The 16,378-nt window shown below is 37.1% G+C and overlaps 1 protein-coding gene across 1 annotated transcript in view; it reads left to right on the top strand.

Moving 5' to 3' along the window:
* The window catches only part of IMPG2 (interphotoreceptor matrix proteoglycan 2), a 68,254-nt gene that overhangs the window by 8,602 nt on the left and 43,274 nt on the right, over positions 1-16,378 (top strand). Inside the window, exons 3-5 of the mRNA XM_030861040.2 lie at positions 6,158-6,324; positions 8,879-8,910; positions 16,240-16,289. Of these exons, the coding sequence (XP_030716900.1) occupies positions 6,158-6,324; positions 8,879-8,910; positions 16,240-16,289 (249 nt within the window). The remainder of the gene's footprint in view (positions 1-6,157; positions 6,325-8,878; positions 8,911-16,239; positions 16,290-16,378) is intronic.

The following is a 16,378-nucleotide window of genomic DNA, read 5'->3' as shown; positions in this document are numbered from 1 at the left end:
GTCTGTTTTTATGCCAGTACCTAACTGTCTTGATTACTGTGAGCTTTATAATAAGTCTTTGAGTAAGATAGTGTAAGTTCTTCAACTTTGTTCTTTTTAAAATTTGTTTGGTTATGCTAGGTCCTTTGTCTTCCATATAAATATTATAATCATCTTGCCAATTTGTACACAAGAGGCTGGGATTTTGATTGGGATTGTGTTGAATTTATTGATCAATTTGCAAAGAATTATAATCTTAACAATATTGACCCTGCTGATCTGTGGATATATCCCTCCATTTATTTAGATCTCTGTCAGTTTCTCTCAACAGTGTTTTGTAATTTTCAGTGTATAGATCTTACACATCTTTTTATCAGATTTATTTCACTTTTTTCATGCTATTGTTAACATTATTTAAAAAAAATTTGGTCTCTGATTGTTCCTTGCTAGCATATAGACATACAACTGAGTTATGTGTATTGATCTTTTATTCTGTAACTTTGTTAAAATCACTTATTAGTTCTAGTAGCTTCTTAATATACTCCTTAAGGTTTTCTACATGGGTGATTATTTCATCTGCAAATAAAGATATAGTTTTACTTCTTATCTTCCAATTTGTATGCCTTTTATTTCTTTTTCTTGCCTTATTGCATCAAATTAACTGTTCCTCATGCTTTGGGCTCCACGATTCTGAAGGGAAATTATATTACCCTAAGAAAAAGGTTTGCTCCATTCTAGATTTCTGTGTACTAGATAAGATGCACAGCCTGAGTCCTAGTAACAGGATTAAAGACAGATTAAATGCCGGCATTTCCTTCTTCAGAATATCGTCATTACATTTACCCTTCCTCCACCCGTTTCCAGGACAAGTTTCTCTGCCAGAAGAGAGGCTTTTGTAGATTAGTTATCTTCGAAAATAGAAAGTTATCTCCAGTGTTAACTAAAGGCTACATGAAAATCATTTGACAAGGATAGGACTTCTGAACAAATAGGCCAAATAGAGAAGTATGTGGCGTTTGTCTGTGGTGGAGTTTTGCCCTCCTTAGTACCTCTTTCCTTGAAATAGCCCTGATTTTGCTCTTGTCTGTACAGCCTGTACTGTCCTATCTAGGTTTCCCCTCTCTGAGCTGCATGAATACTCCAGACTACCCCCCAATTCTCCTCCTGTATCAGAATGTAAGTGTTTTGAATTCTATTATTCTCAATTGGAAAACCACTGGATAAATTAAGGATGTGCAGTTGATCCTTGAACAACATGGGTTTGAAATGTGAGGGTCCCCTTCTACTCACATTTTTTTGAGTAAATACATACTGCAGTGTTATATGATCCAGGTTTGGTTAAATATGTGGATGTGCAACCGCGGATAAGGAGGGCTAACTGTAAAGTTATATGTGAATTGACTGCAGAGGGTCTGTGCCGCTAACTGCCACATTATTCAAAGGTCAACTGTATTACCTTTCTGGAGGGAATTGCATTTTTTATAGTTTTACTGAGATATAATTAACATACCAATTAATTCATTTAATGTATAGAATTCAATGGTTTTCCAGTATATTCACAGAAACGAGTAACTATCATCACACTCAGTTTAAGAACATTACATCACCTCAAAAAAAAACCCCACCCTTTAGATATCACTTTCTTACCACTCTGTCTCCCCTTCCCCTCCCCCCAGGACTAAGCAACCACTAATCTACTTTCTGTCTCTATAGAATTGCCTATTCTGGATTTGTCATATAAATGAGATAATATAATATATGGTCTTTTGTGACTGGCTTCTTTTACTTAGCATAATGTTTTCAAGGTTCATACATGTTGTAGCATGTATGAGTAGTTTATTTTTTGTGGCCAAATAATAACATTCTATTGTATGGATACACCACTTTTTGTTTATCCATTTGTCAGCTGATGGATATTTGGGTTGTTTTCGTTTCTCTTGGGTGTATATCTAAGAGTAGAATTTCTGAGTCATACGTTTAACCACAAGAGGAATTTCCAGATTGTTTTCCAAAATAGATGTACCGTGCCCACCAGCAGTGTATGAAGGTTCTGATTTCTCCACATCTTTGCCAGCACTATAATTTCCTTAAAAAAAAGAAAAAATTACAACCATCCTAATGGGTGTGAAGTGGCATCTTGTGGTTTTGATTTGCATTTGTTTAATGACTAATAATGTTGAGCATCCTTTTATATGTTTCTTGGATTTGAATATCTTCTTTCAAAGAATGTCTTTAAATCCTTTGCCTTTTAAAAATTTGGGTTATTTATCTTGTTTTCATTGAGTCATAAGCAATCTTTATATATTCTCGATACAAGACCCTTATCAGACATGATTTGAAAGTATTTTTGTTTTCTTGATGGTGTCTTTCACAAAAGACAAAAGGTCTTTTTTTCACCATGCACAAAAAGTTTTGATTTTGATGAAGTCCATTTTATCAATTTGTTATTCTTTTGCAAAACTGTTTATGCTCTTCTGGGTCCAATTTCTTATGAATTTTAGAATTAGCTTGTTAATTTCTGTAAAGAAACCAGGGTTCTGATAGGATTGCACTGAGTCTGCAGATCATTTTGAAGATACAGTTGGCCCTCTGTATCTGTGGGTTCTGCAACCACAGATTCAACTAACTGTGGATTTAGGATTGCCGTGTACACACTGCTATATTTAAAATGGATAACCAACAAAGACCCACTGTATAACATAGGGAACTGTGCTCAGTATTATATAACAACCTAAATGGGAAAAGAATTTGAAAAAGAATAGATACATGTATATGTATAACAGAATCACTTTGCTGTACACCTGAAACCAACAAAACATTGTTAATCAATTATACCCCAATATAAAAAAGTTTAAAAACAAACAAAAAAACACTTGAAAAAAAATTCCAGAAAGTTCCAAAAAGCAGAACTTGATTTTGCCGTGTGCTGGCAACTATTTACATAACATTTACATTGTATTAGGTATTATAAGTAATCTAGAGGTGATTTAACATATACGCGGGTGTGTGCATAGGTTACATGCAAATACTACACCATTTTATATAAGGGAATTGAGTATCTGAGGGTTTTGGTATCTGCAGGGGTTGGGGGTTTAACAATTAAATCTTCCAATTCACGAACATGGAAAGTTTTTCCATTTATTTATGTTGTCTTTAATTTTTTTTCAACAGTGTTTCATGGTTTTCAGAGTATAAGTTTTGTACTTTGTTTGTTACATTTATTCCTAAGTATTTTATTATTTTTGATGCTTTTGTAGATGGAATTGTTTTCTTAGGTTCATTTTTTGTTTGTTCATTGCTAGTGTATAGACATACAACTGATTTATATGTATTGATCTTGTATCCGACACTTTGCTAAACTTGTTTATTCTGTAAGTTTTTAAGTGGATTTCTTAGGAGATTTTTTCAGGAAATGACATCCCCCAAAGCATAATTTGTAGGAGGCAGCTTATGCTATTCTTTTTGTGAATTCATGAGAGATGCCAAGGGAAGGCCTGCTATGAAACCTGGTATGATTTCTACACTTCTGGATGCTCCAGCTGCATTTTTCCTCACACAATAATGTTTTTCTAAGATTTTATGAAAATATTTTAAACATATACAGTAGTTGAAAGAATAGTTTAGTGAACAACATAGTCTTACCACCTAGCTCTACAGTTAACATTTTATATTTGCTTTATCACATATCTATCTATCCAACCATCCTATTTCTTATATGTATTTCATAAATTAAAGGTATCATTTCATTTCCCTGCAGAACTTCAGCATGAATATCATTAACTAGAGCTTAATATTTGTTTACTTTTCTGAAGGTGGAATTTACATAGAGTGAAATGCATAAATCTTAAGAATACCATTTGGTGAGTTTTGACTAATGCACACATTGGTGTAATCCAAACCTCTCTTAAATTTGGGGATAGTGCCACCACAGAAAGTTCCCTTATTCCCCTTCCAAGACAGTCCTCCCTTCTCAACCCCAACTACCAGGTGACCACTCTTCTAATTTTTTTAAACCATAGCTTAGTTTCACCTATCTAGGACTTTATATAAGTAGAATAGTATGAACTCTTTTGTGTAAGGCTTCTTTGACTCAGCCTTTTGAGATTCATTCATGTTTTTGCATGAATTAGTAACTTCTTCCTTTTGATTCCATTATGTGACCGTATGTTTGTTTATTTTCCTGTTGATGGATACCTGGGTTGTTTTCTTTTTTAAGTTATTATGAATAAAGCTGGTCTAGCATTGAACATAAGTCTTTCTGTGGATATGTGCTTACGTCTCACTTGAAGGAATACCTAGGAGGGGGGTTACTGGGTCATAGGTTTGGTGTATATTTAGTTATATAAGAAACTACCAGTACTTTTTCCAAAGTGGTTGTACTATTTTTCATTCTTGCCAAAAATGAGGGTTGTGTTTGTTCCACATGCTCGCCAAAATTTGATATTGTCAGTGTAAAAAATTTTAGCCTCTCTGGTTCATGTGTGGGTGGTTCAATTTCCATTTCTCTGAAGAATGAATGACAGAGCACTTTTTCACATACTCGTTGACTCTTTGTATCTCGTCCTTTGTAAAGTGTCTGCTTCAGTCTCTTACATATTTTAAAAATTGGATTGTTTGCCTTTTTGTTAGGGAGTTGTAGAAATCCTTTAAATATCCTAAATACCAGTTCTTTATCAGATATATGTATTTTGAATATTTTCTGTCAGAGGTATGGCTTACCTATTCATTTTTATTAATAGCATCTTTGTTGAGCAGAAGTTTTTAGTTTTGATGAATTCTAATATCAGTTTTTTGTTTTTTCTTTTATAGTTGTTGCTTTCTGAGTCCTGTCTATGAAATCTTTGCTTATCTTCAGGTCATGTATATATTCTTCTGTGTTTTCTTTTAGGACCTTCAAAGTATTAGCTTTCATATTTCAAATTATTTTATTATGTATATTGTGAAGACGTTATTGAGATTTATTTTTTCTCATAGATATGTAGTTATTTGGTCTCACAGTACTTTTAATACTTTCTTTGAATCACCTCATTTCATAACCAGATCTTATAGATAGTCACTTTTTGTTTGTTTTTACCAACCCAGACTTTCATCTTTGCATTGTCTTCTGGTGTGTACTAAGCTGTCATTTGGAAGTTTAAAGAGGAAGAAAGGAAGAACTTGAATCTACAAGTGGTCACCTCTGCCTCAGTCTGTCTCTGTTGGAGTCTTCTGTATGCTGTAGGGTCAGAAGTTCTAAAGAACAGGATTTAGGATGTAGTTAGTTCACTGAAAAAGAAACTAAGTTTGCAACCAAAGGTTCATTCAATTTAACCCTGAAAAATCAGTTGATAGAGAAACTTTCAATATTCATATATTTTAATCTCTGTTAAAGCCTAAGAGGTTTTTTTAGTCTGAGACTCTTCTTCCAACAAATAACTGTTGGACAACCAGAATCCAATATGATAATAACATTTAATATTCATGTAGCACTGTAGTTTATAAAATACTCTCACAGATAAATTAAGTAAAGCAGTTATTATTCATCTCATTAAAAAAGAGAGATGAGTACATTGAAATGTTGACTGGCTAGGTCAGTTACTCTCGGTTATCAAGCTAGTACACAGTGAGCCTAGGGCTAGAATTGAGATCCTTCTGACTCAGTGAGTTCAGGGCCTCTATCTCGATATGCTGGTAGATTAGCATTCAGTCCTCTTGAGATGAAAAACGATTTCCTTGATCTCTGTCCACTTAAATCCATCTTTCTCCCTTACCACCCTCCTCCTCTTCTCTCTCATCCCATCTGTTGTGCGCAGTGCCCTGCATCAGGACACTGAAATGGTTACAGGATAGCAATACACTTAGTGCTGTATAAAATGTGCAGACAGCCTGTTTAGGGTCCTTTCAGAGTTGATGCTTTGAAATAACTTAGCAGATACATTAAATTAGCTTTCATTTTAATACAGCAGTATGTTTCTTCTGAATATCATTTTCTTTTCTTTTTAGTTCTCGTATCTTTTAAAAACTTAATAGATTTTATTTTTTGGAGAAGTTTTAGGTCTACAGAAAAATTGAGCAGAAAATCCAGAGTTACGTATACTGCCACCCTTACACACACACACACACACACACACATTTTCCCCTCTTATTGTGAGAACCCCAAAGTGCTTTCTCTAAAAATACCTCTCTGTTTGTTTTTCAGTATGCCAGGAAGCTGTCTGGGAAGCCTTCAGGACTTTTTGGGATCGACTTCCTGGGCGTGAAGAATATCATTACTGGATGAATTTGTGTGAGGATGGAATCACAACTATATTTGAAATGGGCACACATTTTAGTCAGTCTGTGGAACATAGAAGCTTAATTATGAAGGTAAATGTAGTAACAAGGGAAGAAATTACTGGACTGTTGTAGGAGTGCGTATACATAGCTCAGGCCTAAAGGAAGAAAGAGCAAATGCCAAATCCCTGCATTACTCTTTTTTGTTGAATTAGGTTGTTCAAGTGACCTACCACAGGGTGGCTTAGTCTTTGTATCCCTAGCTCTGGCCATTATAATAAGCATTGTTAACCCAGCAAGAGCCTCATGCTTGTTTATAAATGTAAATATTTGGAAATAATACTCAGCAAAGATTTAGGCTAAGAATATAAATCTGTGAGAGTCAAACATTCTTGCCAGGGTTTTTCATCTTATCAATTCAGAGTGGTGCAAACGACTCTAATTAAGATAGAGGATATAGGTCATTGGATAAATGTTTAGTAAAGTATAAATGTGATTCTAATTAATGAATTTGCTTACTTGTTTTCCTTGTTTTAGATTTAGTTTACTCTTAGCAAAGGATAAATAAGCATGCATATAGACAAATTATCTGCCCACCTTCCCCTTTCATGTTGCATGCATGTATTCATGACAAGAGAATGGAACTGTTTAGATATACGTGGTAGATTGCTCATGCTGTGTGATAGGCCCTTTATAGCCTTCTTCGTTTTGTTCAAGTCCTACATGTCCTCAGCTCAGATGTAACCTCCTTTGTGAGGAATCAACCCCCAGCCTAGCAGATTTAGCTCCCATAATCCTTTGAACTCCATAATTCTTTATTCATTCTTTAATGTTGTACTTCTTACATTTTATTATTATTAGTTGTATATGTATATGTGGGCCAATGTATCAGAAGAATAGAATTGACAGGGGACCAGACTGGAGGGGTGGATAACTTAACAAATTTATAGTTGATAGGAAACCATTGAAGGGTTGTAAGTAGGTAAGTCATGGGGGCTGATTGGACAGTTTTGAATTGTAAAATGGTTATTATGGTTTCTATACGCCATGTGATAGATTAGAGGGGACAAGATGAGCAGAGATCAGTCACGACTCCAGGGCCGAGGGGATGAGAGTCCTAACTAGACCATGAGATAGAGAAAGGGAGCATAGGGGATATAAGTAGGAAAAAGATTAGTAGGACTCTGTGATGGATTGGATGGGAGTGGGATAGGATGAAAGAATGGCCCAGGAAGCCTCCCAGCTTCTAGCTTGGATGACTACCACTGAGAAGTCAGGCAGAGAAGCGGCTTGTAGATGCTGACAGGGAGAGTGAGTTTGCTTTTTAATGTGTTGTTTTGAGCCATTTGTGAAATGTGAATTGCTTGATATTTAGGTATGAAGCCAAGAAGAGTGGTCTGGGTTATAAATACAGCTCTAGGGATCAACAGCCTTGAGGTAGTAATTGAAATCATAAGAGTGGCTGAGAACCTTACTTAAGCAATCACTGGCTGTCCAAAATCTGAAGGAAGCTTGATTTTACCTTTTTTTTTTCTTAAATTGAAATATAGTTGATTTACAGTTGTGTTGATTTCTGCTGTACAGCAAAGTGATTCAGTTTTACATATATATATATTCTGGGGTTTTTTTTAGCTTGATTTTAAATATAACAACAACTGTTTACACATAGGTGGTGAATTTATGTGGTTGACACCCTTTATCAGAACTCAGAACGCCAGCATTTGTACAAATAACCACCATGCTGGCCTATAAAATTTTAAAGCTAATAGTATAACCTGATAAAATGATGATTTTGCTATATGCGTATATGTATCTTGAGAGAGATTAATTAAAGGAAATAAAATCACAGTTGAAGCTGCTGGATGGTTGAAATTAAAAAAGAAACAAAAAAGAGTGGCTGAGATTATTCTAGGAGAGTCTGTATAGTAAGAGCCGTGAGTTATTTATAAATATTTTGGGAATTATTTAGAGTAATAGCCTCTCCATTTTACAGATAAGGAAATTGAGGCCCAGCACCAGAGAGACTGTGGGATTTACCTCCATAGCTAAGAAAGAGAAAATGGAATTCTTCTGATTCTAAATTAGTGTTCTTATTATCGTATTGGTCTCAAAATAAAACCACTAATTTAGAGGAAACTTGGAAACAGTTTGCTTTGGAATGCCCCAGAGGAAAATCCAACTATTTATCAGACAATTTATCTTTTTATCTGAATTCTGGAGAATCAGATTTCATAGTTATTTTATCCACATGATTATATTGGTCTGTGATGAGAGTTTCTATAAATGTATTAGATCACAAAACAGTTTGGTTCTAAGTCCATGGAAGGTTAACGTAAAACTCTACCAATCTCTTACCTGTAGATCTTTTTGGAATGAGTAGCAGGTGAAGTCTGTTAATCTGTGCGCGTTAAGAGAGCACAGGAACTTTTGTGCACATACACAGAGACTTGAGTGTCAGGACATTCTTGGAGTCACAGAACAAACTTGGCATCATTAGTACCTTGCTTTAACTATTTCTCTAGCCATAGAGAATAATAACATAGATTCTGTGTTAGGGCATTAGTGTTCTAGATGCAATACATTTTGTTTACTGCTTATTAACTGTCATTAATTCACATGGTCATTTTTATATCTTTGTTTTCCTTAGAAACTGACATACACAAAGGAAACTGTAAGCAGGTGAGTGTCTTTTTTCCTAAGTTCATGCTTGGCAACAGACATGTATCATACCTATTCCCAGACTCATCCCACATTTGATGATTCCTTCCTGTTTTCTTGCCAGTTCCTGCAATGACCAGGCCTGTGGGTTAGTCTCAAATGCTTTTCCTCATCTTGAGGCCACTTCCCTTCCCAGACCACCTCTGCAGCCACTGTGCTAGTTTACTGTCTGACCTTCCCAGGAGGCAGACTTGGTCCTCTCTCTTGGGTGAGAAAATAGATTTTTGGAAATGGAATACCAAATGATCTACTCTTGTTGAGGCTTACAGGCTAATGATAATATTGATCTAAAATGGTACACCTTAGTGGAGGATGGTTTACTAAATGATGGGTTGTGGTGTGGGTCACTTTATTGTGTAATGATGATTATGATGTTGAAGCATAGGAATAGCACAGCCTTGATGAATCCTCCAGTGGTATGAGTCTTGGCTCTGTGGGCCTTTAGGCTTAGGATTAAGGTCATTTCTGGCTCCTGAACAGTAGCAGGACAAAGCAGATCATGGAAGGTGAGGGATTTTGAGCCTACAGGGACTAAAGATTTCCAATTCTATCCATACTCAAAATATCTAGATTATGCCAGCACGTAAGTGATTTTTTTTGAAAAACATCACTAGGGCATGCAATTCAGGTCAGAGTCCAGAATTTTGCCTCAAATTAGATGGAAGGACAGATTGAAAAACCAACTAGGTGAGTCAGTGTCCAGAGGTCTAGCCTGGGCAGCAGAGTCCAGGCAAAAGCATAGCTGGAGTACACCTGTGGGTTGTAGTGGGGTATATGTAAGTTTCAAATCAAACATGAGTAAACAGGAGGAAAGTGGGACTCCTTGTGGTCTCACTTCGTACAGCTAACAGTACCACTGAGTCTATGCTGGGGCCTGGGATTGAGCTCCTGCTTAGCTGTGGGGCAATGTGGTGCTTTAAATGTGTGTTCTTCACCTCTGAGAGCCAGAGCTCGGAGGTTACTTGTGATTGCCATTGCAACACGAAATGCAGTAGACTAAATAATCTTGTGGGTCCTACCAGTGCCAGTAATCTTCATGGTTGTATGTAATAAAAATGATAGCACATCTTACATATCTTATATGGTTAAGAAGTATATAAAAACCATAATAAATATGGCTCTTAACCTGGAAGAAGCCTTGGAGTTTACCTGTGAAAATGGACATTGGAAAGATTGTAGCTTGTGAGTTATTATAAAGTGGTGGAAGGAAGGTTATCTGAAATAGAATGGAAAGTTGTAACACCATATGTGGATTGGTGTCATAACACATAACACATGAGGTGAACAGAGGTAGCTGGAAGATGTTTGAGGGGTAGTTTGTGTATTCCTACGTAGCTCACTTCAACTGGGTGCAGTTTTCTGCATTCACCTACTATTTCTTGTAATGAAATTGTGTATGTGTAGAAGAGAAATTCTTATTATGGTTAGTTTTCCTGATGTGTTAACCATGTTGAAACATTCATAAATAAACATCATAGAGAACTGACTGTGTCACATATGTTTATTGTTAAGGCACTGTATGTCCTAGATAAACGAGGAGACTCAAAATACTATGCACCATCCTTAGAAAACAGGACATGAGTAAAAATAGCAATACAGATGAACAAAAATATAACTGAATTTTGAGAATTTAAAAGTTGGTATCCTTCCCATGAAACTAGAGCAGACCAGGTCGGGGTGGGATGAAAAGTTGTGGTACTTGCTGAAATGGTACTTGCTGAAATGAGGTGACCTGGAGTTAGGTAACCCTGGGAGTGAAACCATGGGAGTGGTGTAGGAATTCACTAAACCCCTCTTTCTTTAAGCTGAATATTATAGTCATCCCTTAAAACCCTTAATTTGCCCATCACTTTTCTATATTTAAATTTATTTTTATGATTTTCTTGAGATTACTCTCATTTTCTGTGTTGAGATTCTGGTACTAGTTTTCTATTTCTGCTGCAACAAATTACCACAAGCTTTGGTAGCTTAAAAAAACACAAATTTGGGCTTCCCTGCTGGTGCAGTGGTTGAGAGTCTGCCTGCCGATGCAGGGGACACGGGTTCGTGCCCCGGTCCAGGAAGATCCCACATGCCGCGGAGCGGCTGGGCCCATGAGCCATGGCCGCTGAGCCTGTGTGTCCGGAGCCTGTGCTCCACAACAGGAGAGGCCACAGCAGTGAGAGGCCCACGTACCGCAGAAAACAAAACAAAAAAACCCCACAAATTTATCTTACAGTTCTGTAGTTCAAAAGTTTGACATGAGTCTCAAGGTGTTGGCACGCCTGCGTTACCTTTCTGGAGGCTCTAGGGAAGAATCTGTTTTCTTGCGTTTTTTAGCTTCTAGAGGCTGCCCACACTTGTTGACTTATGACCCCCTTCCATCTTCAAAGTTAGCAGTGGCTGGTCGAGACTTTCTCACATTCTATCACTCTGACACTCTTCTGCCTCCTTCCACATTTACATTGGGCCTACCTGGATAAACCAGGATACACCCTCTTCCTTAATGCCAGCTGATTAGCAACCTTAATTCCATCTGCTACCTTAATTTCCCTTTGCATGTAACCTAACATAGTCACAGGTTCTGCGGATTAGGATGTGGACATCTTTGGGAGACCATTATTCTGCTTACCACAATACTTGTCTGTAATTTAAATTGCTTCTTTTACATGAACTCTAACCTATCTGCTAACATATGGCTTGTACCAAATAGTCTGCTGTGTACCAATTTAACCTTCCCCCTACTATCATCTGGCAAGTCTATTAAAAAAAAGCATTTTCCACCTTACTCAGGACCTCACATCCCATCTTACCCTTTAGACACCAACCTGTCATTGTTTTTTTCTCTCTCTCCTGAGTGTTCAACTTCTCCTGTTACTAACTGCTCATTAGCATTTAAACATGCTCAAGTGTTCCCAGGTTACCTGTTTTTAAAAAAGCCCTCCTCCAGCACTTGTCTCCAGCCAGACATCTTGAAAACATCTCCCCTTAGCTCCAGTCATAATTTATTCAAATACATTTTCCATCCCCTTTTCTCTTGCTTCTCCTTCTGGAATCCCTATTATGCATAGATTGGCATGCTTTGTATTATCCCATAGGTCTGTTATATTGCTTTCATTTTTTTCATTTGTTTTTCTGTCTGCTGTTTTGATTGGGTAATTTCCATTATTCTATCTTCCAGATCACTTATTCTTTCTTCTGCATTACTCATTCTGCTGTTCATTGCCTTTAGCTCAGCTTTTGTCTCAGCAAATGAATTTTCTAATTTTTCTTGGTTCCTCCTTATAGTTTCTAGTTCCTTTTTACAGTAATCTGAATTTCTGTCGATAACCTTTCTTAATTCCTTCAGCATTTTCATTACCTCCTTTTTGAACTCAGTGTCTATTAGACTGAAGAGGTCTGTTTCATTGTTTGTTCCTTCAGGGGAATTCTCTTGGTCTTTTAACTGGGAGTGGTTCCTCTGCTTCTTCATTTTACTTATATTTCTCTCATTCTGTGAGTTTAGGAGAAACAATTATCTACTGTAGTCTTGGAGGGCTATTTATATGCAGGATCATCCCTGCATAGCTCATGTGGGTTTAATAGTTTTTTGGTGTGAGGGCTGTTTTTGGTTTGAATGATTGCTGTCTCTTTCCTCAGCATGTGCTGTCCTTTATCCCCTTGATAGAGGGTGTGCAGGTGCGTGGCCCTACGCACATGCTCCGAGGAAGGCGGGGGCAGCGGGTCCAAGCTGCCTCTCGAGTCCAAGATGGCAGCAGCAGCTCGCACCTGGAGCTCGTGTAGGCGGTGCCCTGCTGCAGAGGAAGAAGCTTCTATGGCGGTCCCGCCCCTCTCCTTGTGTGCTTCCCAACAATGGCACCTTGCCTCTGTGGTGCACCCCCTAGCAACGGCACCTTGCTTCTTTTCCTAATGCCTCTGCATACAATATTTTATTTAGTTTTCATCAGCACCCTTGTGAAGTAGGTAGGGCAGGAGGTGTTTCTATTTTAGAGATTAGTTCTTGAGGCCCAGAGCAACTGAGGTATTTTCCCAAGTTATACACAAAGTTGGTGATACATCTGGGACTAGAACCCAGGATTCCTAATTCCTTGCCTTATGTTCTTTTGTTGTCACATGCTCATTACAGTTAACAGATTCTAGAACAAAGCAAAGTATAGTAAATTGTAAAGGGGAGTAGTAATCTAGATATGAAAGTATTGTTGGCTTGTTTTACTGTATTTTTAAACATGTATTCCATGTGGCTATGATACCTTTTGACACAATTCCATCTGAATTCCACTGACATGATTAGGTAGTCGTTGTGAGGAGTAAATTATGAGCTGGATAAACTGAGAAAATGAGACAGTAGGGGGTTGTTTGCTGCTGGTATTAAGCTGAAGGTCTTAGCTGACCAACTTCAAATTTGTGGGTTGGCTTAGAAATGAAGCATTTCTGTCTCTAAACCCAGTACTACTCTGTGTTCTAGTTCTGTTGTGAGTCACATTTTAGGGTATCCCTGCAGGAGGCACACCTAATGAGAAAATGTGAAAGGATTCTTGTTACTGTCTTGAAGGAAGTGTGGGAGGATGAGGGATTAAGTGTTAGACAAACGATTTGAGTTACTGAGAGTTGCCTACTTACCATCATTAAAATAATGTTATTTTGAATTTAGTAAGTGAAATCCAGTTCTACTGAAGTGAGCAGACTTCTCCATTCTGAGTATTTACTTAGAGAATTAGCTTAAATTTGATTTTAATTTGGGGGACAATTTGACCAACCCCAGGTGAGGTCTGGTTTCTCTGCCATGCCATCCCAACTTCCTTTTCTAGTTACTGTAGTATTGTACTTTGTTTTACTTTGACCTCTTTGCTCTTCATATTGATTGCTCTCCAGCTTTCACTGGGTTTCCCTTCCTCTTTCTTGGTCCTTACACATTTTGACTTTTAGGTCTTTTAGTTTATGTACACCACTATCATTAAGACCAAGTAAAACCATCTTGGTTGCTCTTCTAGGGAATATGGGTCACATAAAGTCCATGTGATGTGGAATTAATGTGGGTAAGAGTGAGGTTTCTGGAATCAAATGGGCCTATTTTACATCACAGCTCCATCATTGGCTAGCTGTGTGACCCTGAGCAAATTCTTAATCTCTTCTATCATTAGTTTCCTCATATGCATAAATGGGGATAATAGTGTCTTCCTTTTAAGACTGATGCCAGAATTAAGTGAGTTAACCAAGATAAAGCACTTAACACAATTCCTGACACGATAAATTTAGTTGTAGTCATTCTTGCTATTATTATCATTGAAAAGCGAACTGGATATGGTTAGGAATTTTAGGTATGGCCTTGGGTGACCCTGAGAAAATTGCTTTACCCATTTGCACCTTGATTTTTCATCTATAAAGTGAAGGTATTGGGAGGGATTCTGCCTTATGGACAGTTGATAAATCCTATTCAAGCCTGATGATGTTAATGTCTCTTCCAAATGCATCTGAATCCTAGTTTTTTAAGCTCCGTCTCCTGCAACCCAAGAAGCCTCTTGGTGCTTTCTCATCATCCAGGTCTTCCTCTACTCATCATTCATCAGAATGACTTATCCAGATGTCCTATTCCTTTGGGTTCTTTTGGATGACAGCTCACTTAGTAAGCAGTTTCCTGCAAGTGGATGAAAAATAACCAATAGTGGTAGGTTTGGTGTACTGGTTTAATATGTTATTCTTTCTAGATAGTATTTCTAAAACCAGAAGAATCCTTATGGTGAGATTTTTTTTAACCTATATTTCTCAAATTTTCTACCAAAGCCTGGGGCTTTAGGGAACATGGCCCTAGTTGACTCCCCCACTCCAATTCCAGTCATGAAATGTCTTTGAAACTATCATATTTTATCTTAATATTCATTTAAACTTTATATTCTACTCTATAGCCACACTTGTTTTAATATTAAGATGTTTTAAATTCCATATCAGTTTTTACTTAGCTCCCTGCCTATGCTTTTACTTTCGAGTAAAAAATTGCTGCTTCAAGATGTGTGCCATGTTTATCTGGTGGCTGTGAGCGACCCTTCCCCTGCCCCACCGTGATCTAGTTTAGAGCAGCAGGACAATTTAAAGGGGGTGGTTCTGAAGTGAAGATGGGACTCACTGAGACATTAGCAAGTCTGAGAGGGAGACATTTTGACTGTGATTAACTCACCTTCGAAAGGTGACTTGTGGAAAGTTGAAGAGAGTTTTCAATTACTATAATTTAAATTGTATATTTTGGGGGTATATGCAAATTTGGACTTGCAGAAACCCACCTTCTTTTCTTTAGAGCAAGGGCTTTCTCAGATTATCCTCTGATCTCTTCAGATCTTTGCTTTCAGTTGCAGGGCAACATGGTAAAAAGATAGTCAGGGACCTGAAACCTGAGAGCAATGTGGCCTATAGCAAATCATTTCTCTAAGCTTGACTTGTTTTATATTAAAAAGTTTTATGACTCTGTGATCTCTCAAATGAGATGAGATTTGGGCTTATATGTTCGCCTTAGCAGGCAGTGCTTTCGTATCTGTACTACTTGTTGAGTTTGTAATCATGTATTTGTTATCTGTTTTCTATTAGACGGTAACCTTCTTAGACCATGGGTGTTTTGTTCACAACTGTATGTCAAGTGCCTTCTACACTACACTGGTTGGCCAATAGTATTTATTTATTTGTTCCCAAAATATCTATTCAGTGCCTACTAAATGGTAGGTTCTTTTTTAGGGTGGAGATACAGCATGACTATGGCAGGTAAGGTCCCTAATCTCATGGAGTTTAGATTCTTGAGGCAGTCTTATTCAATAGAAATTTCTGTGACGATGGACATGTTCTGGGCTGTCCAATAAAGTAGCCATTAGCCACATGTGACTGCTGAACACTTGAAATGTGGCTAGTGTGGATAAAGTTCTGAATTTTAAACTTTAATTTTAAATTAATTTAAATTGCCACATATGTCCACTGGCTACCATATTAGACAATGCCATTCTAGAGGATTAGGGTGTGGACAGAGATCAAAAAGTAGATAAATAAATGAGCAGGATAATTTCCCATAGTGATAAGAACTGAGAAGAAACAAAACAGTGTTATGAAATAGTAAGTAAGGGAGTACTTTATGTAGGGTGATTCTAGTTGAGTAGCATCAAAAAATGTAAAATAAATCAATTGTAAAGACTATTTGTTTTTTTAATTTGCTACTTAGTACTTTGGTTTGGGAATCGTTGTTTGGAGATCTGGTGAATCCTTTTTGGAAAACAAACCCCAAAATAACCCCTCACATTTCTATCATTTAATAACTCCAAACAATTTTTTTCCTAGCCCTGAATTGTCATCTCCAGTTCCTGTTGGTGATACCTCAACATTGGGAGGTAGGCTTTTGTGCCTTTTATTCACTTTTCTTCTAAAATTTATTATCTAATTGAAAGGAAGCAAATTTTTCAGCTCACATTTTAAAAAT

This window comes from Globicephala melas, chromosome 4 (assembly GCF_963455315.2).
Source record: "Globicephala melas chromosome 4, mGloMel1.2, whole genome shotgun sequence".
Classification (NCBI taxonomy): Eukaryota; Metazoa; Chordata; class Mammalia; order Artiodactyla; family Delphinidae; genus Globicephala; species Globicephala melas.
Note: the sequence above shows the minus strand (reverse complement) of the source record. Positions and strands in the feature narration are given on the sequence as shown.